This window comes from Terrapene carolina, unplaced genomic scaffold (assembly GCF_002925995.2).
Source record: "Terrapene carolina triunguis isolate 2854851 unplaced genomic scaffold, T_m_triunguis-2.0 Scaffold641, whole genome shotgun sequence".
Taxonomy (NCBI): Eukaryota; Metazoa; Chordata; order Testudines; family Emydidae; genus Terrapene; species Terrapene triunguis.
In genome coordinates, this window is record NW_020664992.1 from 2,159,446 (window position 1) to 2,173,615 (window position 14,170).

At 56.3% G+C, this 14,170-nt stretch overlaps 1 protein-coding gene across 1 annotated transcript; it reads right to left on the minus strand.

Moving 5' to 3' along the window:
• Positions 1-3,689: 3,689 nt before the first annotated feature.
• GPD1 (glycerol-3-phosphate dehydrogenase 1) lies at positions 3,690-13,079 on the minus strand. Its single transcript, XM_024214740.2, has 8 exons — positions 12,974-13,079; positions 12,108-12,285; positions 10,417-10,557; positions 9,677-9,815; positions 6,370-6,482; positions 5,746-5,979; positions 5,187-5,293; positions 3,690-3,976 (listed from the first exon to the last, which is right to left on the minus strand). The coding sequence occupies exons 1-8, from the start codon at positions 13,012-13,014 to the stop codon at positions 3,880-3,882; spliced, it is 1,050 nt and encodes a 349-aa protein (XP_024070508.2). The 5' UTR covers positions 13,015-13,079; the 3' UTR covers positions 3,690-3,879.
• Between the last annotated feature and the right edge of the window lie 1,091 nt (positions 13,080-14,170).

Sequence of the window (14,170 nt, forward strand, 5' to 3'; positions counted from 1 at the left end):
CCCCCCCCCCCGCGAGAGCTGCTGGCCTGTCTCCCACACAGGAGCGCACCCTGCTTTCCCCGGGTCTGCAACCCCCCCATGCTCACCCTCCACTCCTTTCTGCTGTTCCCGTGAGCCCCGCCCTGCACTCGCATGAGATGTATGGGGGCGGGGGGACAAGGGACTTACAGGCCCCTGCCCGAAGGTCCGTTTGCACAGCACAGTAGCAGGGCTGCTGCTGGAGGAGTTGAGGTGGCTGCAGCCTGCTTAACAGGTGTCCCTAATCACAATAACTCAGCACAGGTGGCACCCACAGTTGCCATGCTGCCCAGGATGCCAGCAGCAAGGAAATATGCTCACTGCTGCTAGCCCTGCAGCCTGAGGGCTAGCATGCTAGTGCTGGCTTCACAAAAGTTTGCTCCAACCTGAAAGTCCCTCGCAGCCACAGCCAAACTAAGAGTGGACGTGCTTAGGCTGCTTCCTTGCTTGCTTCATTTCTGGGTCTGCTGGCGAGTAAAGGTCTCCCCCTGCACCTGGGATCAGAACAGATGCAGCTCTTGGAGCCACAGTGACATCCAGAGTGCCCTTTGATGTGTGCTGTGTCTGCAGAACATAACTCCAAATGGCAAAGGGGAGACTTTTTATAGCCAGCGGCTGGGCAGGGTGGGGGAGCTTTTCCTCAAGAGCAGTGAGGCTCTCAGAGACAAGCTCTACCCATCCTTGCCCCATGGGATCTGGGCTCTGTCACACCTGCAGAGCTGCCCAGTGGATTCAGGGGGCCCGGGGTAAAGCAATTTGGGGGGGGCCCTTCCATAAAAAAAAGTTGCAATACTATAGAATACGATATTCTCATGGGGGGCCCTGTGGGGCTCGGGGCCTGCGGCAAATTGCCCCACTTGCCCCCCCGGGCGGCCCTGCACACCTGCAGTGAAGTCTGATGGTAGGACCAAGCTAGCCACATCCCAGGTACTGGTAAAGCTGCTCAGTGCGTGCACATCAAGTTCAACCCTCACTACTAAAAAGAAACCCTCCACCACTAGATGCGACACGGTGACCTGGGGAACACAGGAAGCGCCTACCTGTGAAAGATGCTGCTGCAGCCACATCCTTACACACACCCTGCCAGCCTGGCATCAGGCACTGCAGTAGCTGGACCACTGGGATCTGGGGCATGCAAGGCCAGGGTGTAAGGAGAAGCCGTGATGGGAACTGGAGCGCAGCTTATGGGGTGGGGTGAGAAGCATTTCAGAAACATTTCCCCCCCGCCCCAAAAGGGCCTAGGCTGGAGCAATTCAGAGATTGCTCTGGTGGAGAAACTGGGACTCAGCTATGGCTGAGTGGGAGAGGCCCCCTGCATATTAATGGGGGGGGGGAGGGTCTCTGACAGAAGCACCTCATGCAAAAGGATCTGGGCTTCTCGGATCTCCAAGGCAATAGGAGCAGAAAGCCACCCCCAGCATCAGGACTGGTGTCAGGGTGTGGGAGTAAGGTTCTTTCTCTTCTCTGTAGCCCCAGCAGGATCAGGGAGGGGGCGCATGAGGAGACTGAAGCTTGCAGCCTTCTCTACAGTCAGTTCAATCTAAAGGTCAGAGGGTATCTGGAGATAATGAGCATCTAATAAAAGGCACAACAGTGACTAGTATCAGCAGATTAAGTTCCCCTGGCTGAAGCTTGGTGGGAGGGGGACTGGAAAGGTCACTTAGGACAAGGTGTGTTTTACAGGGAGGCAACCCAGCTGGAGGTACTTGGACAAGTTTTGCTAAGAGGACCCAGTGGTCCTGGGGGAGAATGGCATGGAGAATAAAGCCACAAGGAACACACCAGGAAGAGAGCATGTCAGGGGAGCCTGGGGGAGTAGGCTCTGGGGTTACAGCTGCACAAGCCTCTTACTGCAGGGTCCCAGCCCTATTCCCCCTCCCCACCCATGGGTCCCACTTATGGAGAGACTCAGAAACAGGATCCTCGTACTCTGCCCAATCCCTTCCAGGCAGCAAGATCTCAATTGCCCCAGCTCCTTTGGGTCCAGCCCATCCAGCGTCTGAAGTGGAATCACAGCGGTCAGCCAAGGCACCAGTTAGAAACCAGACCCCCGCAGCCAGCCCTGCCTCTCCTTTGGGATACAGCACAGAGATTTTAAGGCCAGAAGGGACTCTGGGGGATGCACTAGTCTGGCGTCGCACCGGCCCTAGGTCCAACCAGCACTAGCAAAAACAGAATGAAGCTGCAGAAACTGGGGGCTGAGGTTTTTCCCCCCGTCCATATATTATTTTAATTAAACATTCACAATCGAAGTACTTTCATGTTCAGCCACCCAGAGACACCAGGCATGTCCGGCGCTGGGGGGAGGCGGGAGAGCATTTTGCTCACTCACACCCATGAGCCCAGCCTGGGGCATTGGGCGGCCACAACCTTGTGAAGATGTAGCAAGGAATTATCCGACTTTGTGACAGGGTTCAGACAGGCATGTAACAGGTTTGCTACTGAGGGGCCATTTTCAAAGGCACATAGGGCAGCCAGGTGCCTGATGCCCACTGAAAGTCAACAGGGACCCCAAGTCCCCTTTGTGCTGGTGAATGTCTCCCCTCCCACAGCCTCCAGATCAGGGGTTACTCCAGGGAAATGCAGCTCAGTTGGCCCCTATTATAGTGGACAGTTTCAGCCTCCCCAGCTGGGCCTGGCAAGAGCCCACAGGCACGAGCGAGAGGAACACCAGGAAGGGTGCAGCCTCCAAGGCACACAAGTAAAAGCAGAGACAGGCCCGAGGCACAGAATCCAGATGCTTTGGGGACCAGGAGGCTGCCCAGGTCCAGCCCATTTCTTGATTAAAAGCAGCTTGGCCCAATTGCTCAGGAAGGTGCAATGCTAACAAGATTCACAGCCAGCAACCCACCCAGGTAGGGGAGCCCGCTGCAGTTCTGACTCAGGGGCATGAGTCCCTGGGTTGCAATAGCCAGACAGGAGCAGCACAAAGCTCAGAAGGGAGGAAAAGCTACATGGGCCACAACAGGGAGCTGCAAGGCAGAGTGGCCCAACAGTCACAGGGGACAGGAGAGGATTCAGGAATCTGTGTATCCAATGGGGTTTGCTTTGAGCTGCAGAGTAAAAGGCCAAAGAACTTCCTTTGGCTGCGTCTAACAATCTGCAGTGGACACAGCCCTGGGAAGCTGCCTTTTGACACCTGTGGAGTTACCCTGGCACAAAAATAAGACATCACCCTCACCAGTTTGATGGGGTCCTGGCACTGTGCCAGTCAGGGCTGGGCTGGAACCAAGGCACTGGAAGAGACTTTGGGGAGCAGGGTTTCATGTGCGCGTGCTCCCTACGCCCTGGGGCTGATTATAAAAATGGGGATCATTGACCCCTTTTAAAATCATGAAGAGTTTGGCTGTGGACAGATAAAATCTGGCAGGTGTCCGCACATGTTCTCAGTCCCTCGCCACGGGGAGGGTAAGCTAAAAAAAAAATAGTAACAAACTACCACTGCAGCAGACAACAAAGGACGTTTGCCCTGCCAGGCAGTCCCCTGTCAGGGATGCAGCGCGCAAAAGTAGACTGTCCTCACAGCCAAAGCAACCTCCACATGCTTCATCTACAGACAACTCACAAAGGAAGCCCAGAAGAGCCGCACATGAACAGGACCAGCTGCATCACTGATGCCATGTCCTCCCCAAGGAGGATATCCTGGGGACCAGCAAATTTTAGACACCCCAGAGAAGGAGGGAGTTTAATTTGGTGCTTCCATATAGCATCAACAGGTTGAGGGCTAGCCAGCCCCAGGGCCATGGAAGGGACCTCCCTTACCCATGGTCTGCCATGGCTCATGGAGGATCCAGTGTCTCTGTACATGAAGGCTCATGCTGCACCAGTGGCTCTCTCCTCATCTCAGCGGATGGGGCCCAGTTACATGTGGGCAGGATGGTTCTGGAGGCACTCGATGAATTCAGCGACAGGTTTGTCCTCGTAGCAGATCTGATACACAGCAGTGAAGAGGGGGAACCTATGGGCAGATGGACAAAGTGACGCGCTACGCAGCACTGATGATGGCAAATCCATCTCTATACATACAGAGTTTCAACCTCTGTAGCCTTAGCTGCAGGACGAATAGGGATCCCTGCACCTCACAACTTTTGCTTAGCAGAACACAGCAGTTTGGGGCAGGAAATTAAGACTGGTGTATCCAGCCGAGACTAGAGCGGTACACAGAGGCAGAACAGACCTGCCATTGATAGAGCACAGCCCCCATCCTGACAGGACACTAACACTCAGTGACACAAGATCTTAACACCAGAGACATTTGGTGCTTCATTCAACAGGTGGCACCTCCCGCAGCACAGCACCCGTTACCCCTCTGCTAGGCATTGGGCTCAACACCAATCCAGGGGGAAGAGTGTCTCCTACTGAATCAGAAATGTAACACGTTGGTTTTCCCACAGGTCTCCCCTCCAAGTTCTGAGCCAAGATGGCCCTGCTTAGCTTACAAGATCTGCACAGGTATATGCATTGGCTTTATATATGCAGGAGTGAGAACCTTGCGGTTGCATTCAGAGGTAACTGGCAAGTCACTGCTGCACCAAGATGGTCTCTTCTGGGTTTAGCAGTTCTACCTGGCTTGACATGTGAGAAGAGCAGCATCACCTGCTCTTATTAACCACCGTGGCTGGGGTGGTTGGAGGAGACTGGAGCGCCTGTCCCCACATCAGACAAGGAGGGTGCAGTTTTGGAATCCAGCATGCAGAGCAGATGATGTGCAGCCCCAAGGCAGGCCTGTCCTCACATGCACCAGGCACCGACCCAGACAACTCATAAATGAGGAACCAGACTGGAAGGCAGGAGCTGGTGACAATGGCAGACACTGCCCATAGTGCCTGACAACATTGCAGCCAGGGAGCCTCAGAAAGGCGAACTCCAAAAGATATATGGGCAACAAGAGAGACACTGACGCAGGGACAAAGCTCCAGATCAGCTAACGAGGAACGAGCTGCTGCCACCATCCAGCTGCCCAACCAGAGTTAGCAGATTGACCCTCTGTCTCCACCAAGGACCGTGATCTCTGGGGCAGACAATCCAGGCTCTGGGGCAGGTCCACTTCTACTACACATGTGGGTGCAGAGCTAAGGCTTGGGATGTGCCAGAGACCCCGACTCACTCGTAGGTGGGGCTCCAAGGGAGACCATGGGCAAAGCCGAGGGAGGAGCAACAGAACTCACTTCTCCACCAGGTTCTTCTGTTTGAGGATGTGGTTCAGCTCGGCGGCCGTCTGGGGACCCTGCAGCTTCTGACCATTCAGCATCTCCTTCTCCAACTGCTCAATGGACTAAACAAGCCAAATACAACCCAACCGCAAGGTGAGCTGGGCCCATTCACCTGCGGCCCCCGACCCCCAGCCTGTCCTTTCTTCCCCAGGTCAGAAGGCTTCATCACAGGGGAGGACCAAATGGGCTGCAGAGAGCAGCAGCTGCCTGGATCTGACCTATGGGCTCACAGCTGTGCACCAGGGCTGTGTCAGGGCAGAGCTCTGTCCAGTTATGGGTGTGGAGGGGTTACACCTTCCTCTGCAGCATCCAGCACTGGCTGAGCCAATGCAGGGGGGATAGTGAGTGCTGATCTCATTCACCAGGGAAGTTAGGCCACCAGGCTCTGACCCACCAGGACAGGGTACCTCTTGCTACAGCCCATTTACTGCCCAGCCCCATCCCTCCTCCCCCCACGAAAGACCAGGAGGCTCAGGTCCATGGTGCCACTAACATTCCCCACCCTGGCACGCACCTTCCCGGTCCTGGCAAAGGCCTCGGCCACCCTGCGGTTCCTGCCACCATAGCAGGTGGTGATAAGGTCGGCAATCCCACAGCTCTCCAGGAAGGTGGCCGAGGTGACAGGGCCTTTGCAGAAGAGCTTGGCAAAGGTGATCATCTCCATCAGCCCGAGGCGAATCACAGCTGCCTTGGTGTTGTCCCCAAAGCTCAGGCCATCACAGAAACCAGCCCCTACAGCTACGACGTTCTGCGGGGACGACAGCCCACAGGGGCCTGTTACCAGCAGGGATCACTCTCTGTCAGTGTCTGCATGTTCCTGGAGCATCAAGGCACCTCCCTGAGGGCCCATACCTGCTCCTCCTGCTCAGAGCTTGTCAGCTAAGCAGGGCTGGATCAGGCCAGCACTTGGATGGGAGACCTAGGTGGCATCCTTCCCACTATGTCCACTTGCCTCAGCATAGGCAAGCTGCTGGACTTGGTGTAACACTGAGGCCTCCCCATTGCTCCCGTGATGCTTTGTGCGAGTGGTGACCCAGCCAATGTCCAACTTGGGCCTCTCCACTTAGCCTCTCTGAACGTCCTGCAGAGATGGCAGGCCAGGCCTGTTGCTAACCCGACGCCCTGCCCTTTCGTGCACCTTGAGGGCCCCGCAGATCTCCACGGTGTCAGCCTCCGGTACCACGGTGATCCGGAAGTTGCGCGTCTGCATCAGCTCCTTCAGGATTTGCCCATGCTCCAGGTTCTTGCAGCCTAAAGGGTGTGTGTTGGGGGGGCAGCGTTACTGGCAGAGACCCTGGAGAAGGATTGTGCCCACCTCCAACCTGCCCAACAGGGGAGATGAACTCATGCCTCCACACGCCTGACAGCTCAGCCCCTCTTGCCCAGTGTTAGAGCTGGGGCCTTGCTGAGCAATGGGGAGGGAACCTGGTTTTTATCTACACTAGGGCAGCAGAGATGGCACACGGACGGTCCAGCCCCTGTGCCTAGGCCCCACAAAAGGACTCCAGGGTCCTACTGGCAAAAGGAAGCAGAGGTGCCTTTTCCGGAGCAGGATTCTCTCCTCTGGGACACAGCATTAATACAGGAACACAACTCCAGCTGCTACACACGGCATCTCACCCTGATCAGCTAAATGCAGGGCCTAACAGCCAGGACGCCTGGTTTCCGTTCCCAGCAACCCAGTTTGACACATCATAGTCACAGCCAGATGGTGCAGATGGGGAAACTGACACACAGTGGGGACAACAGTGACCTCTGTAGGGTGCGACGGGAGTGGGGGGGCTTAATGCTTGTGAAGTGCTATGAGACTCGCTGAGTGGACGGGGCAGAAGGGCAGTGCCTGAGCCCTACCCTCCAAATATAAATTAAATCCAAGCCTTGCCAGGCCAACAGGCAGAGCGAGCCAACCCCAGCGGGGTCCCTCTGAATTTCATCCAGTGCCCCTGAACATACACAGACAGTGCCCACATGGAAAGTCCTCAAAGTGTTGACCTAGGAAAGCATTGTCAGGCAAGGAGAGATAAACCTGCTGCAATGCTCCTGCATGGATGCTGGACAAACACAGACTGGATCAGTTGTTAGCCTTGGTGGCCTTGGGATATCATGGAAGACAGATGGTCTATCAAGGGCTGACAGCAGCGAGGAGCGTGGAGCCTTCAGCTGTTGCAGTGATAAAGAGAACCACAGCCTGGCTGTTTGACATTACAAAACCCTAAACGCTGCCCGCCCCGTCCCAACCTGTGCCCCTTGTCCCTCTGCTCCAGGCTTCGACTCTTACCCTCATAGTGGACTGACGAGTGTTACTGAAACATGAAGCAGTTGCAGAGCCCTGCTGCTAATTCAACTGGAGACAGAATCACAATTTTGACTTAATAAGGAGCCTTTACCCAGAGCACGTCTGGCGTGACTTTAACACGCTGAAACCTAATTAGGGACAACGTGTGCTTGGCTTTCCCTGCCTGCTGGTGAGTTGAATAAATGCCACCTTTATGTGTGAGTCACTCATCTCCTTGCGGGAGCAACAAACATGAACACACATGACAGACCCCCAAGGGGCAAAGCACCTGCACTGGGTCGCTGCTTCTCCGCTCTAATCCCCCAACAGCTCCCCAGGAAAGCGCAATGGAGGCTTTGATCTCTACAGCCATAACGGCAGTTGGACCCAAGCTGCTCTTAATACGCTGTGACAGAAGCTGCAGGAAACAATCCTGCCCTGACCGGACGCTTGGTATTTGTATGACCATAACCCCCCCACTGCCTCTCCGGCTCTTGGGGGTCCCTGGTGCTGGGCACTATACAAATGCAGGGTGAGCCACAGGCGTGGCCTGGGTGTCTGGAGGGAGCTGTTATAAACAGACCAGCTCTGGTCTGTATGAGTGAGGCATATTTCGTAGTAATTAAAACAACACATTCAGCAGGGGTGGAGACTCTGAACACAGCAAATAAGCCAGAGGGAAGAGATGTTACTGTAAAACATAGCTAGTAGCAGGCAAAGACCCAGGACTGGAGGAGTGTCCCAGAGGGACAGTGCCCACTTTAATAATGGTCCAGGAGAGGCTGTGATTTTCAGACATGGGGCCAGGCTCCTACATCAACATTTAGGCATGGGCAGGACCTAGCTCCATAGTCAGCAGCGCCAATTGCCTTCAACGGGGCTTGGCCCCTCTGAAAGCCAGGCCAGTGCAGGGCTCAAAGACCCTGACTCCAAGCATCCAGGTTTGAAATTTTTGCCCTAAATTAATAAAAACCCATGAAGGTAACATGGTACAAGACCCATCCCAGCTCAGCCTTTTGGTTTTCATGCTGCAACACTGCTCCTCTGCTGCCTGCATTTTGCCTGAGTGGACAAGGGCATGGCTGGAAAGTGCCACGTTCAGGCTGCGCTGCTAGATTGATAAAGTAATAACCCCAAAATAGTTCCCAGGAGACCTGACCTCTCCAAGCCTCTCTGGTGTATCCACCAAGATAGAACTGACATGCACCCATGCCATGAAAAAGGTCCTCAGTCCTGCCAGCTCTTGGATTGATACCGTCTGTGTGATTGTGTAGCACCCAGTACAACGGGGCTTTGGCTGCGAGGCACCAGCGTGATTAGCACTAAGAGCATGATGGGTTTACAACGTTCTAGCCCGCCCCTCCCCCTTTGCAGTATCTTGTCTGCTTTTAAAGCCAAAGCCACCTTTGAATCTCATGACAGAAGAGGTGCCCAAGCCAGCCAGCCATTCTGTTGATCTTGGCTGCTTTCTGTGTTTAACAAACAGGCTATACAGATGGCCTGTCATCAGCTGAGCTTTCCAGCTGCCCTACTGATAATAGAAGACTGGGAGACTGTCACCAAAAGGTCCCTTAACATGATACCAAAAGGCCTCTGCTCAGTTCTCCCTCTAGGGCTCCAGCCCCCTTGGCATCAAGAGGCTTGTCCCCCTTGCCAATGGTGCAAAGCCAGAAAATCCAGAGAGCTGGAACCCAGCAGATGTTTGTCTCCAACACCAGGAATAAAGGGCCTGACACTGGACCTGAGATGAGGGTTCTGTCACCAATGCCCAGGGATGACATGCCCCCAGCCAGCTCCTCACACACCAGCGGCGCTGGGCTCTGTGTGGCCAACAGGCCCACACACACAGTCATGCTGGTGAAGCTGGCTGATGCTCAAAGACCCACCCCGATGGTGCAGGGATGGGTGTGGGAGGAAGAGTCACTTTTCTAACGCCACCCAACTAAGCAATGGCATCAGATCCCTCAGCATCTGACACCTGCCGAGGTTCCCTCCCTACCCCCACCCCAAGCCCTGTGCCTGGGGTGGGCAGCAGGCAGGACCCCTGCCCTGGGAGGGAAGACTGGTAGGGCCCCTGAGTAGGGTGGGGTATTTTAACCCCTTGTAACCCTGCTCCCTCCCCGGCTCCAGGCTGAGGGGGCAACAGGGGGGGGGGGGGGTGGCTCATTACCAATGGTCGTTTCGCAGAACTTCTCCTCTGCCACTTCGTTGGCAATGTTGGCCCCCATCAGGACGCTCATCTCGATGCCCAGCCATTCATGGATAACGTGCGAGATCAGCTTCAGCCCCTCTGGGCCCTCATCCACCCCCTGCGATGCAACCAGGCGCAGTGGTTATTCCCCAGGGGGTCGGATGCCCGGTAACTCCCAAGCTCCCTCAGTTGCATTGCACTCTGTGTCCCCTGTGCCCCATCTGCATTAAACCCTGGCCCATGGCCCACCGTCATGCCTCGGTCACCCACCTGATCTCTATTGTCTCCATAGTGCCCTAACCCCCACGCCCCAGCTCTATTTTCCCTCCACCAATCCCAAGGCCCGCCCCCAATCTCAATGCTTGGCCCATAGTCTCCCCTCATCCCACATGCCCTCCCTCAATGCTGTAGCAGTATTCACCCCCACCCCCCCCCCCCCCCAGTCAAGTACCCTGTTCCTATTCCTTCCGAGTTACTCTGCTTGCTGCTCTCCCCTCCGCGCCGTGGCCTGCACATGCCTGTTATACCCATGAAACTCAGTTTCCAGGTGAAAAATCCCTTAGACTCTTCCTCCCCAGCTCCTTGTCCACCTAGAGACCTGGCCCCCTCCTGCCACCACCCAGCCCCCTTCCCTACCCAGCTCATGCCCTGCCAGCCAGTGCACAGAGCCACCCCAGTGAGCCAGGCTCAGCATCTAGATGCTGCTCCCCCGCTCACACCTTGATGAGTGATACCCCGATGGTCTCCTTCTTCACATGGTCTTTGAGCTGCTCACAGAGTTTGCCGATGAACTGGTGGGGCACCACAAAGATGAGGATGTCTGCCCCAGCTGAGGCCTTCAGCAGGTCTGGCACCGCCACCTGCAGGGGAACGGGCCCATCACCAAGGAGCTGTGTCCATTGACACCAAGCTGCTACCTAGTGCCAAGAGGGGCCTGTAAAATCCTGGGCATTTCTAGGTAATGTGGTGGGAAATGGGGGCTGCCAGAGGCTCCCCATGGAGGCATGTTCTGCAAGTACACGGCCCACCTGAAGTCAGGAGCCACGCGAGTTTCTCCCCTCAACACCGGAGTTCAAGCGGGGTCTTTGGGGCAGGGTCCAGTGAGGCAGCTGGGGCTTGAAGATGGCAGAGCACCACCTGGAGGAAGGCTCAGCCCATGGCCAGGACAGGAAGAGAGGCCACCCAAGAGGCCAGGGAGGTTGGGGTGAGGACAGGAGATGAGGCTGATGGATGGGGAGATCACACACCTATCTGGGGGTCTTAGTTGGGTTTAACCCCGCTCCCCTGCTGGCACGTGGTTCTGTAATGGAGGTCACTGCCCCTAAAACACCACAGATCCTTGGAGAGAAGGGGGCTCTTCGCAGGCCTGACACCCTGAAGCACAACCAGACATGCAGCGCCGTTCCCATCCAGTATGGTGTGAGGAGCGACTAGGGTGCCCATTGCCTCAGTCAAGGCTGCGGTAGAGCGAGCACCGTGGGTGAGAAACAGGGTCAGCCAAACATCAGGGAGGGGAGGGGGGCTCCACGGGGGAAGAGCAGCCAGGGGCCACAGCGCAGGGCGCACAGGGCAAGCTCACTGCATGAATGAGTAACTGAGCACGCAAGCCAGCCCCGCAGCAGTTGCACAAGCCATTCCCTCCATGTCCTGGCCTCAGGGAACCAGATCAGTTAGCCGACTCTGGAGCAGATAGTTATTTATTACCGCCGTCACCAAGGAGACAAGCCTTTGAAAACAGGCCTTGCCCCCCTTGATCTTCACTCTGCTGGGAGAGAAACAAGCCAGCTCCTCTATCCACAGCTGCATTTCAGGGCTCTGCAGTGGCGTGGTGGGAGAGGGAAGCATTTGCCCCCAAGCTCTCCCCCCCCCCCCAAAATCCTCCCAGCAGTTTCAACAGGAGACATGCCTCTGCCTAGCCTGTGAGGTCATGTGACATTGCTAGGTGCTGGTGAAAAGCTGCTGGGTCCTACCCCAGCACTGACTGCATTTCAGTGACCCATGAAGATGTTCCTGGGGTATCGGTTGGCATGTGCTTTGGGCAGTGGAAAGGGATGGCTTAGCAGTCTAAGCATCAGGCGTGGAATCACTTCATTCCAATAGGGTTAGCATGTGCTTCCCAGGGAGCTGAGTGGGAGATCCAGGCAGCTTTGGAACTTGAGAATAGCTGCTCATCAGGACTTTGCTCAAATGCAGTGTTGTGCAATGTTCAGTTGCTGCCCTCCAGGCCAGGGGTGGCTGCAACACCACAGTCTCCATGTGCTTTGGAGCAAAAGGTGCTAGTGAAACACCAGGAACCTTCTGTGCATCTCCCCAGCCTATCCCTGATGTGACTACAGAGCCTGCCCACTGGTGAAATAGCTTCTGCTCAACCTTGCCCCGCCCTCCCCCCCCGAAAAAATACTGGACTCACCACATTAGGTGGCAGCTTGTGCCCTGGCAGGTATTTGACGTTCTCATGTTGCATGTTGATGATTTCGGTGAGCTTCTTCCCACTCACCTCCTCCTCAAATACCCACATGTTCACTGTGGTGTCAAACTGCTCCAGCTTGGCCGCATTGCTGCCCACGATCTTGGCGATGGCTGAGCCCCTGCAGGGAGCAGAGGAGGCAGATGCATTTGGGGGGGGGGGGTCACAGAGGGGGAGCCCAATCAGGCACCGGAAGGGGCAATGGGTCCGAAGCAGCAGAATCTCTGAGCGGGCTCTCTCCCACATGGCCCCTGCAGAGCAAGGCCCCCTGCTTTGGCCACGCTCTCAGAAAGAGGAGTGGATGCCAGTCACCTGCCTCCAGTCTTTTCCATGCCTGGCAGGAAACCTGGTGGTGGGGAGGGCTGGCAGTCTCGCTGGGTACTGGTCCCAGAGCCCCCAGCGTGGTCACAGGGCACCCCACTGCGGGGGTGGGGGCTGTCAAAGGAGGAGGCCGAAGGAGCCGGGGGTGGGGGGCAGTGAATGGGGCGGGGCCGCTGGCTGTGTGCGGGGATAACCCCGAGCCCAGGGACATGCAGCAGACGGAGCTGGGCAGGGCAGAGGGGACAGGCAGGCTCCGGCGGGGCAGAGCTCGGGGAGGCGCATTCAAGCCGGGCTGCGAGGCAGCCGCAGCGGGGCGCAAAGCCCCCAACGCCGGCCAGGGCACGGCGGGACCCCCCGCCCCGGACGGGAATCCCGGCTTCGCCCGCGGCCGCACCAAGCTCCAGGACTTGGCTCCAGGGGCGGCAGGAGCCGGGGAGCTGCCCCGGGGCCAGCGGGCTGCAGGGGACGCGGCCCCGGGGGACGCTCACCAGTTCCCGGAGCCCACGATACAGACTTTCCGGCCGCCCATGGTCGGCGAAGGGGGGCGGGCGGCGACTGCGCTGCGCCACCAGGACGGGGGGCCTTTAACGCCCCCCCATGCAGGGCGGGCCCCGCCCCTAGCCAGGGAACCACGCCCACCGAGGCCGCAAGCCACGCCTCTCGCCTGGCCAGCTTCTTTGGGGCGGGAAGGAGGGGGCAGTGGAGACACAAGGGGGGGGAGAGGAGGGTCATTCTCTTCCCCCTCAACCCACCTTGTTCTTCCCCAGCTCTGCCCATTTCTCACCTTTGCACAGCGCTTTGCGGGCTATGGGAGACAAGCAGGGGGGATCATTACTGCTGTGGGCCCTGGAGCAGCACAGGCCAGTCGGAGAGAAGCACAGCACTTACCCTGAAGGGACAAACTGTGGAGGAGGCCGGGCTTTGCCATTCAGAGCACAAGGCTGATCCTGGAGCCAGCAAATGCGCTGGGGGTGCAGAGGGACAAAGGCCTTTGTGGGTTGGAACATTTCATTTTAAAGCCCAGAGACTGATGGTTGCCCCAAGGCAAGCTAATAAATAAGGTTGAACAGCAGTGCAAGGTTATGGATGAGCTATTTGGGGCATTGGCCTGGGAGGGTTAGTTAGAAACACATGGGCTTTGAGAGCTGAGGCAGCCTGCAGGCCTCAGTGTCAACATGCCCAAGGAGACATCTGAGAACTAATCTGCTAGGGCTCAGAGACAGGAACACTCTTATTATTTAAAAAAAAAAGAGGAAAAAAAAGGGTAACAGTTGTTTCTCTCAAGCCTGAGGATCATTTTTCCTTTATCAAAGTGAAGTAACTTGCACCCCAGGTCCCAGGTGGCAGAACCAGGAAGAGGACCTCACAGTCTTGACTTCCTCGCTCTGACCAATAAACCACATGTCTATTTACATTTTCTTCAGCAAACATTTATACTTTGCTGGAAGGGATCAACATACTGACTCTGAGAATTGGGCTGAGGACAGGACTTGGACACAAGAACCTTACACTAATTCCAGTGCTGCCATTCATAAATGTTTGAGGTAGAGGAAGGTTGCCTTTGGGCAAGGCAGTTTCCCTACCCTGTAGCCAGGGAGGATCTCTCCCTTACAGGAATGATGTGGGGATTCTCTCTAACGCTCTATATAACCTGTAATACAAATGTGTACTGCTCAGACAATTTT

Bases quoted from the DNA above. Each gene is read 5' to 3' on its own strand.
- GPD1 (XM_024214740.2), bottom strand. From the start codon at position 13,014: ATGGGCGGCCGGAAAGTCTGTATCGTGGGCTCCGGGAACTG. The intron at 12,286-12,973 runs GTGAGCGTCCCC...TGCTCCCTGCAG, and splicing joins ATCGTGGGCTCCGGGAACTG to GGGCTCAGCCATCGCCAAGA. The intron at 10,558-12,107 runs GTGAGTCCAGTA...GTTCCCCTGCAG, and splicing joins ACAAGCTGCCACCTAATGTG to GTGGCGGTGCCAGACCTGCT.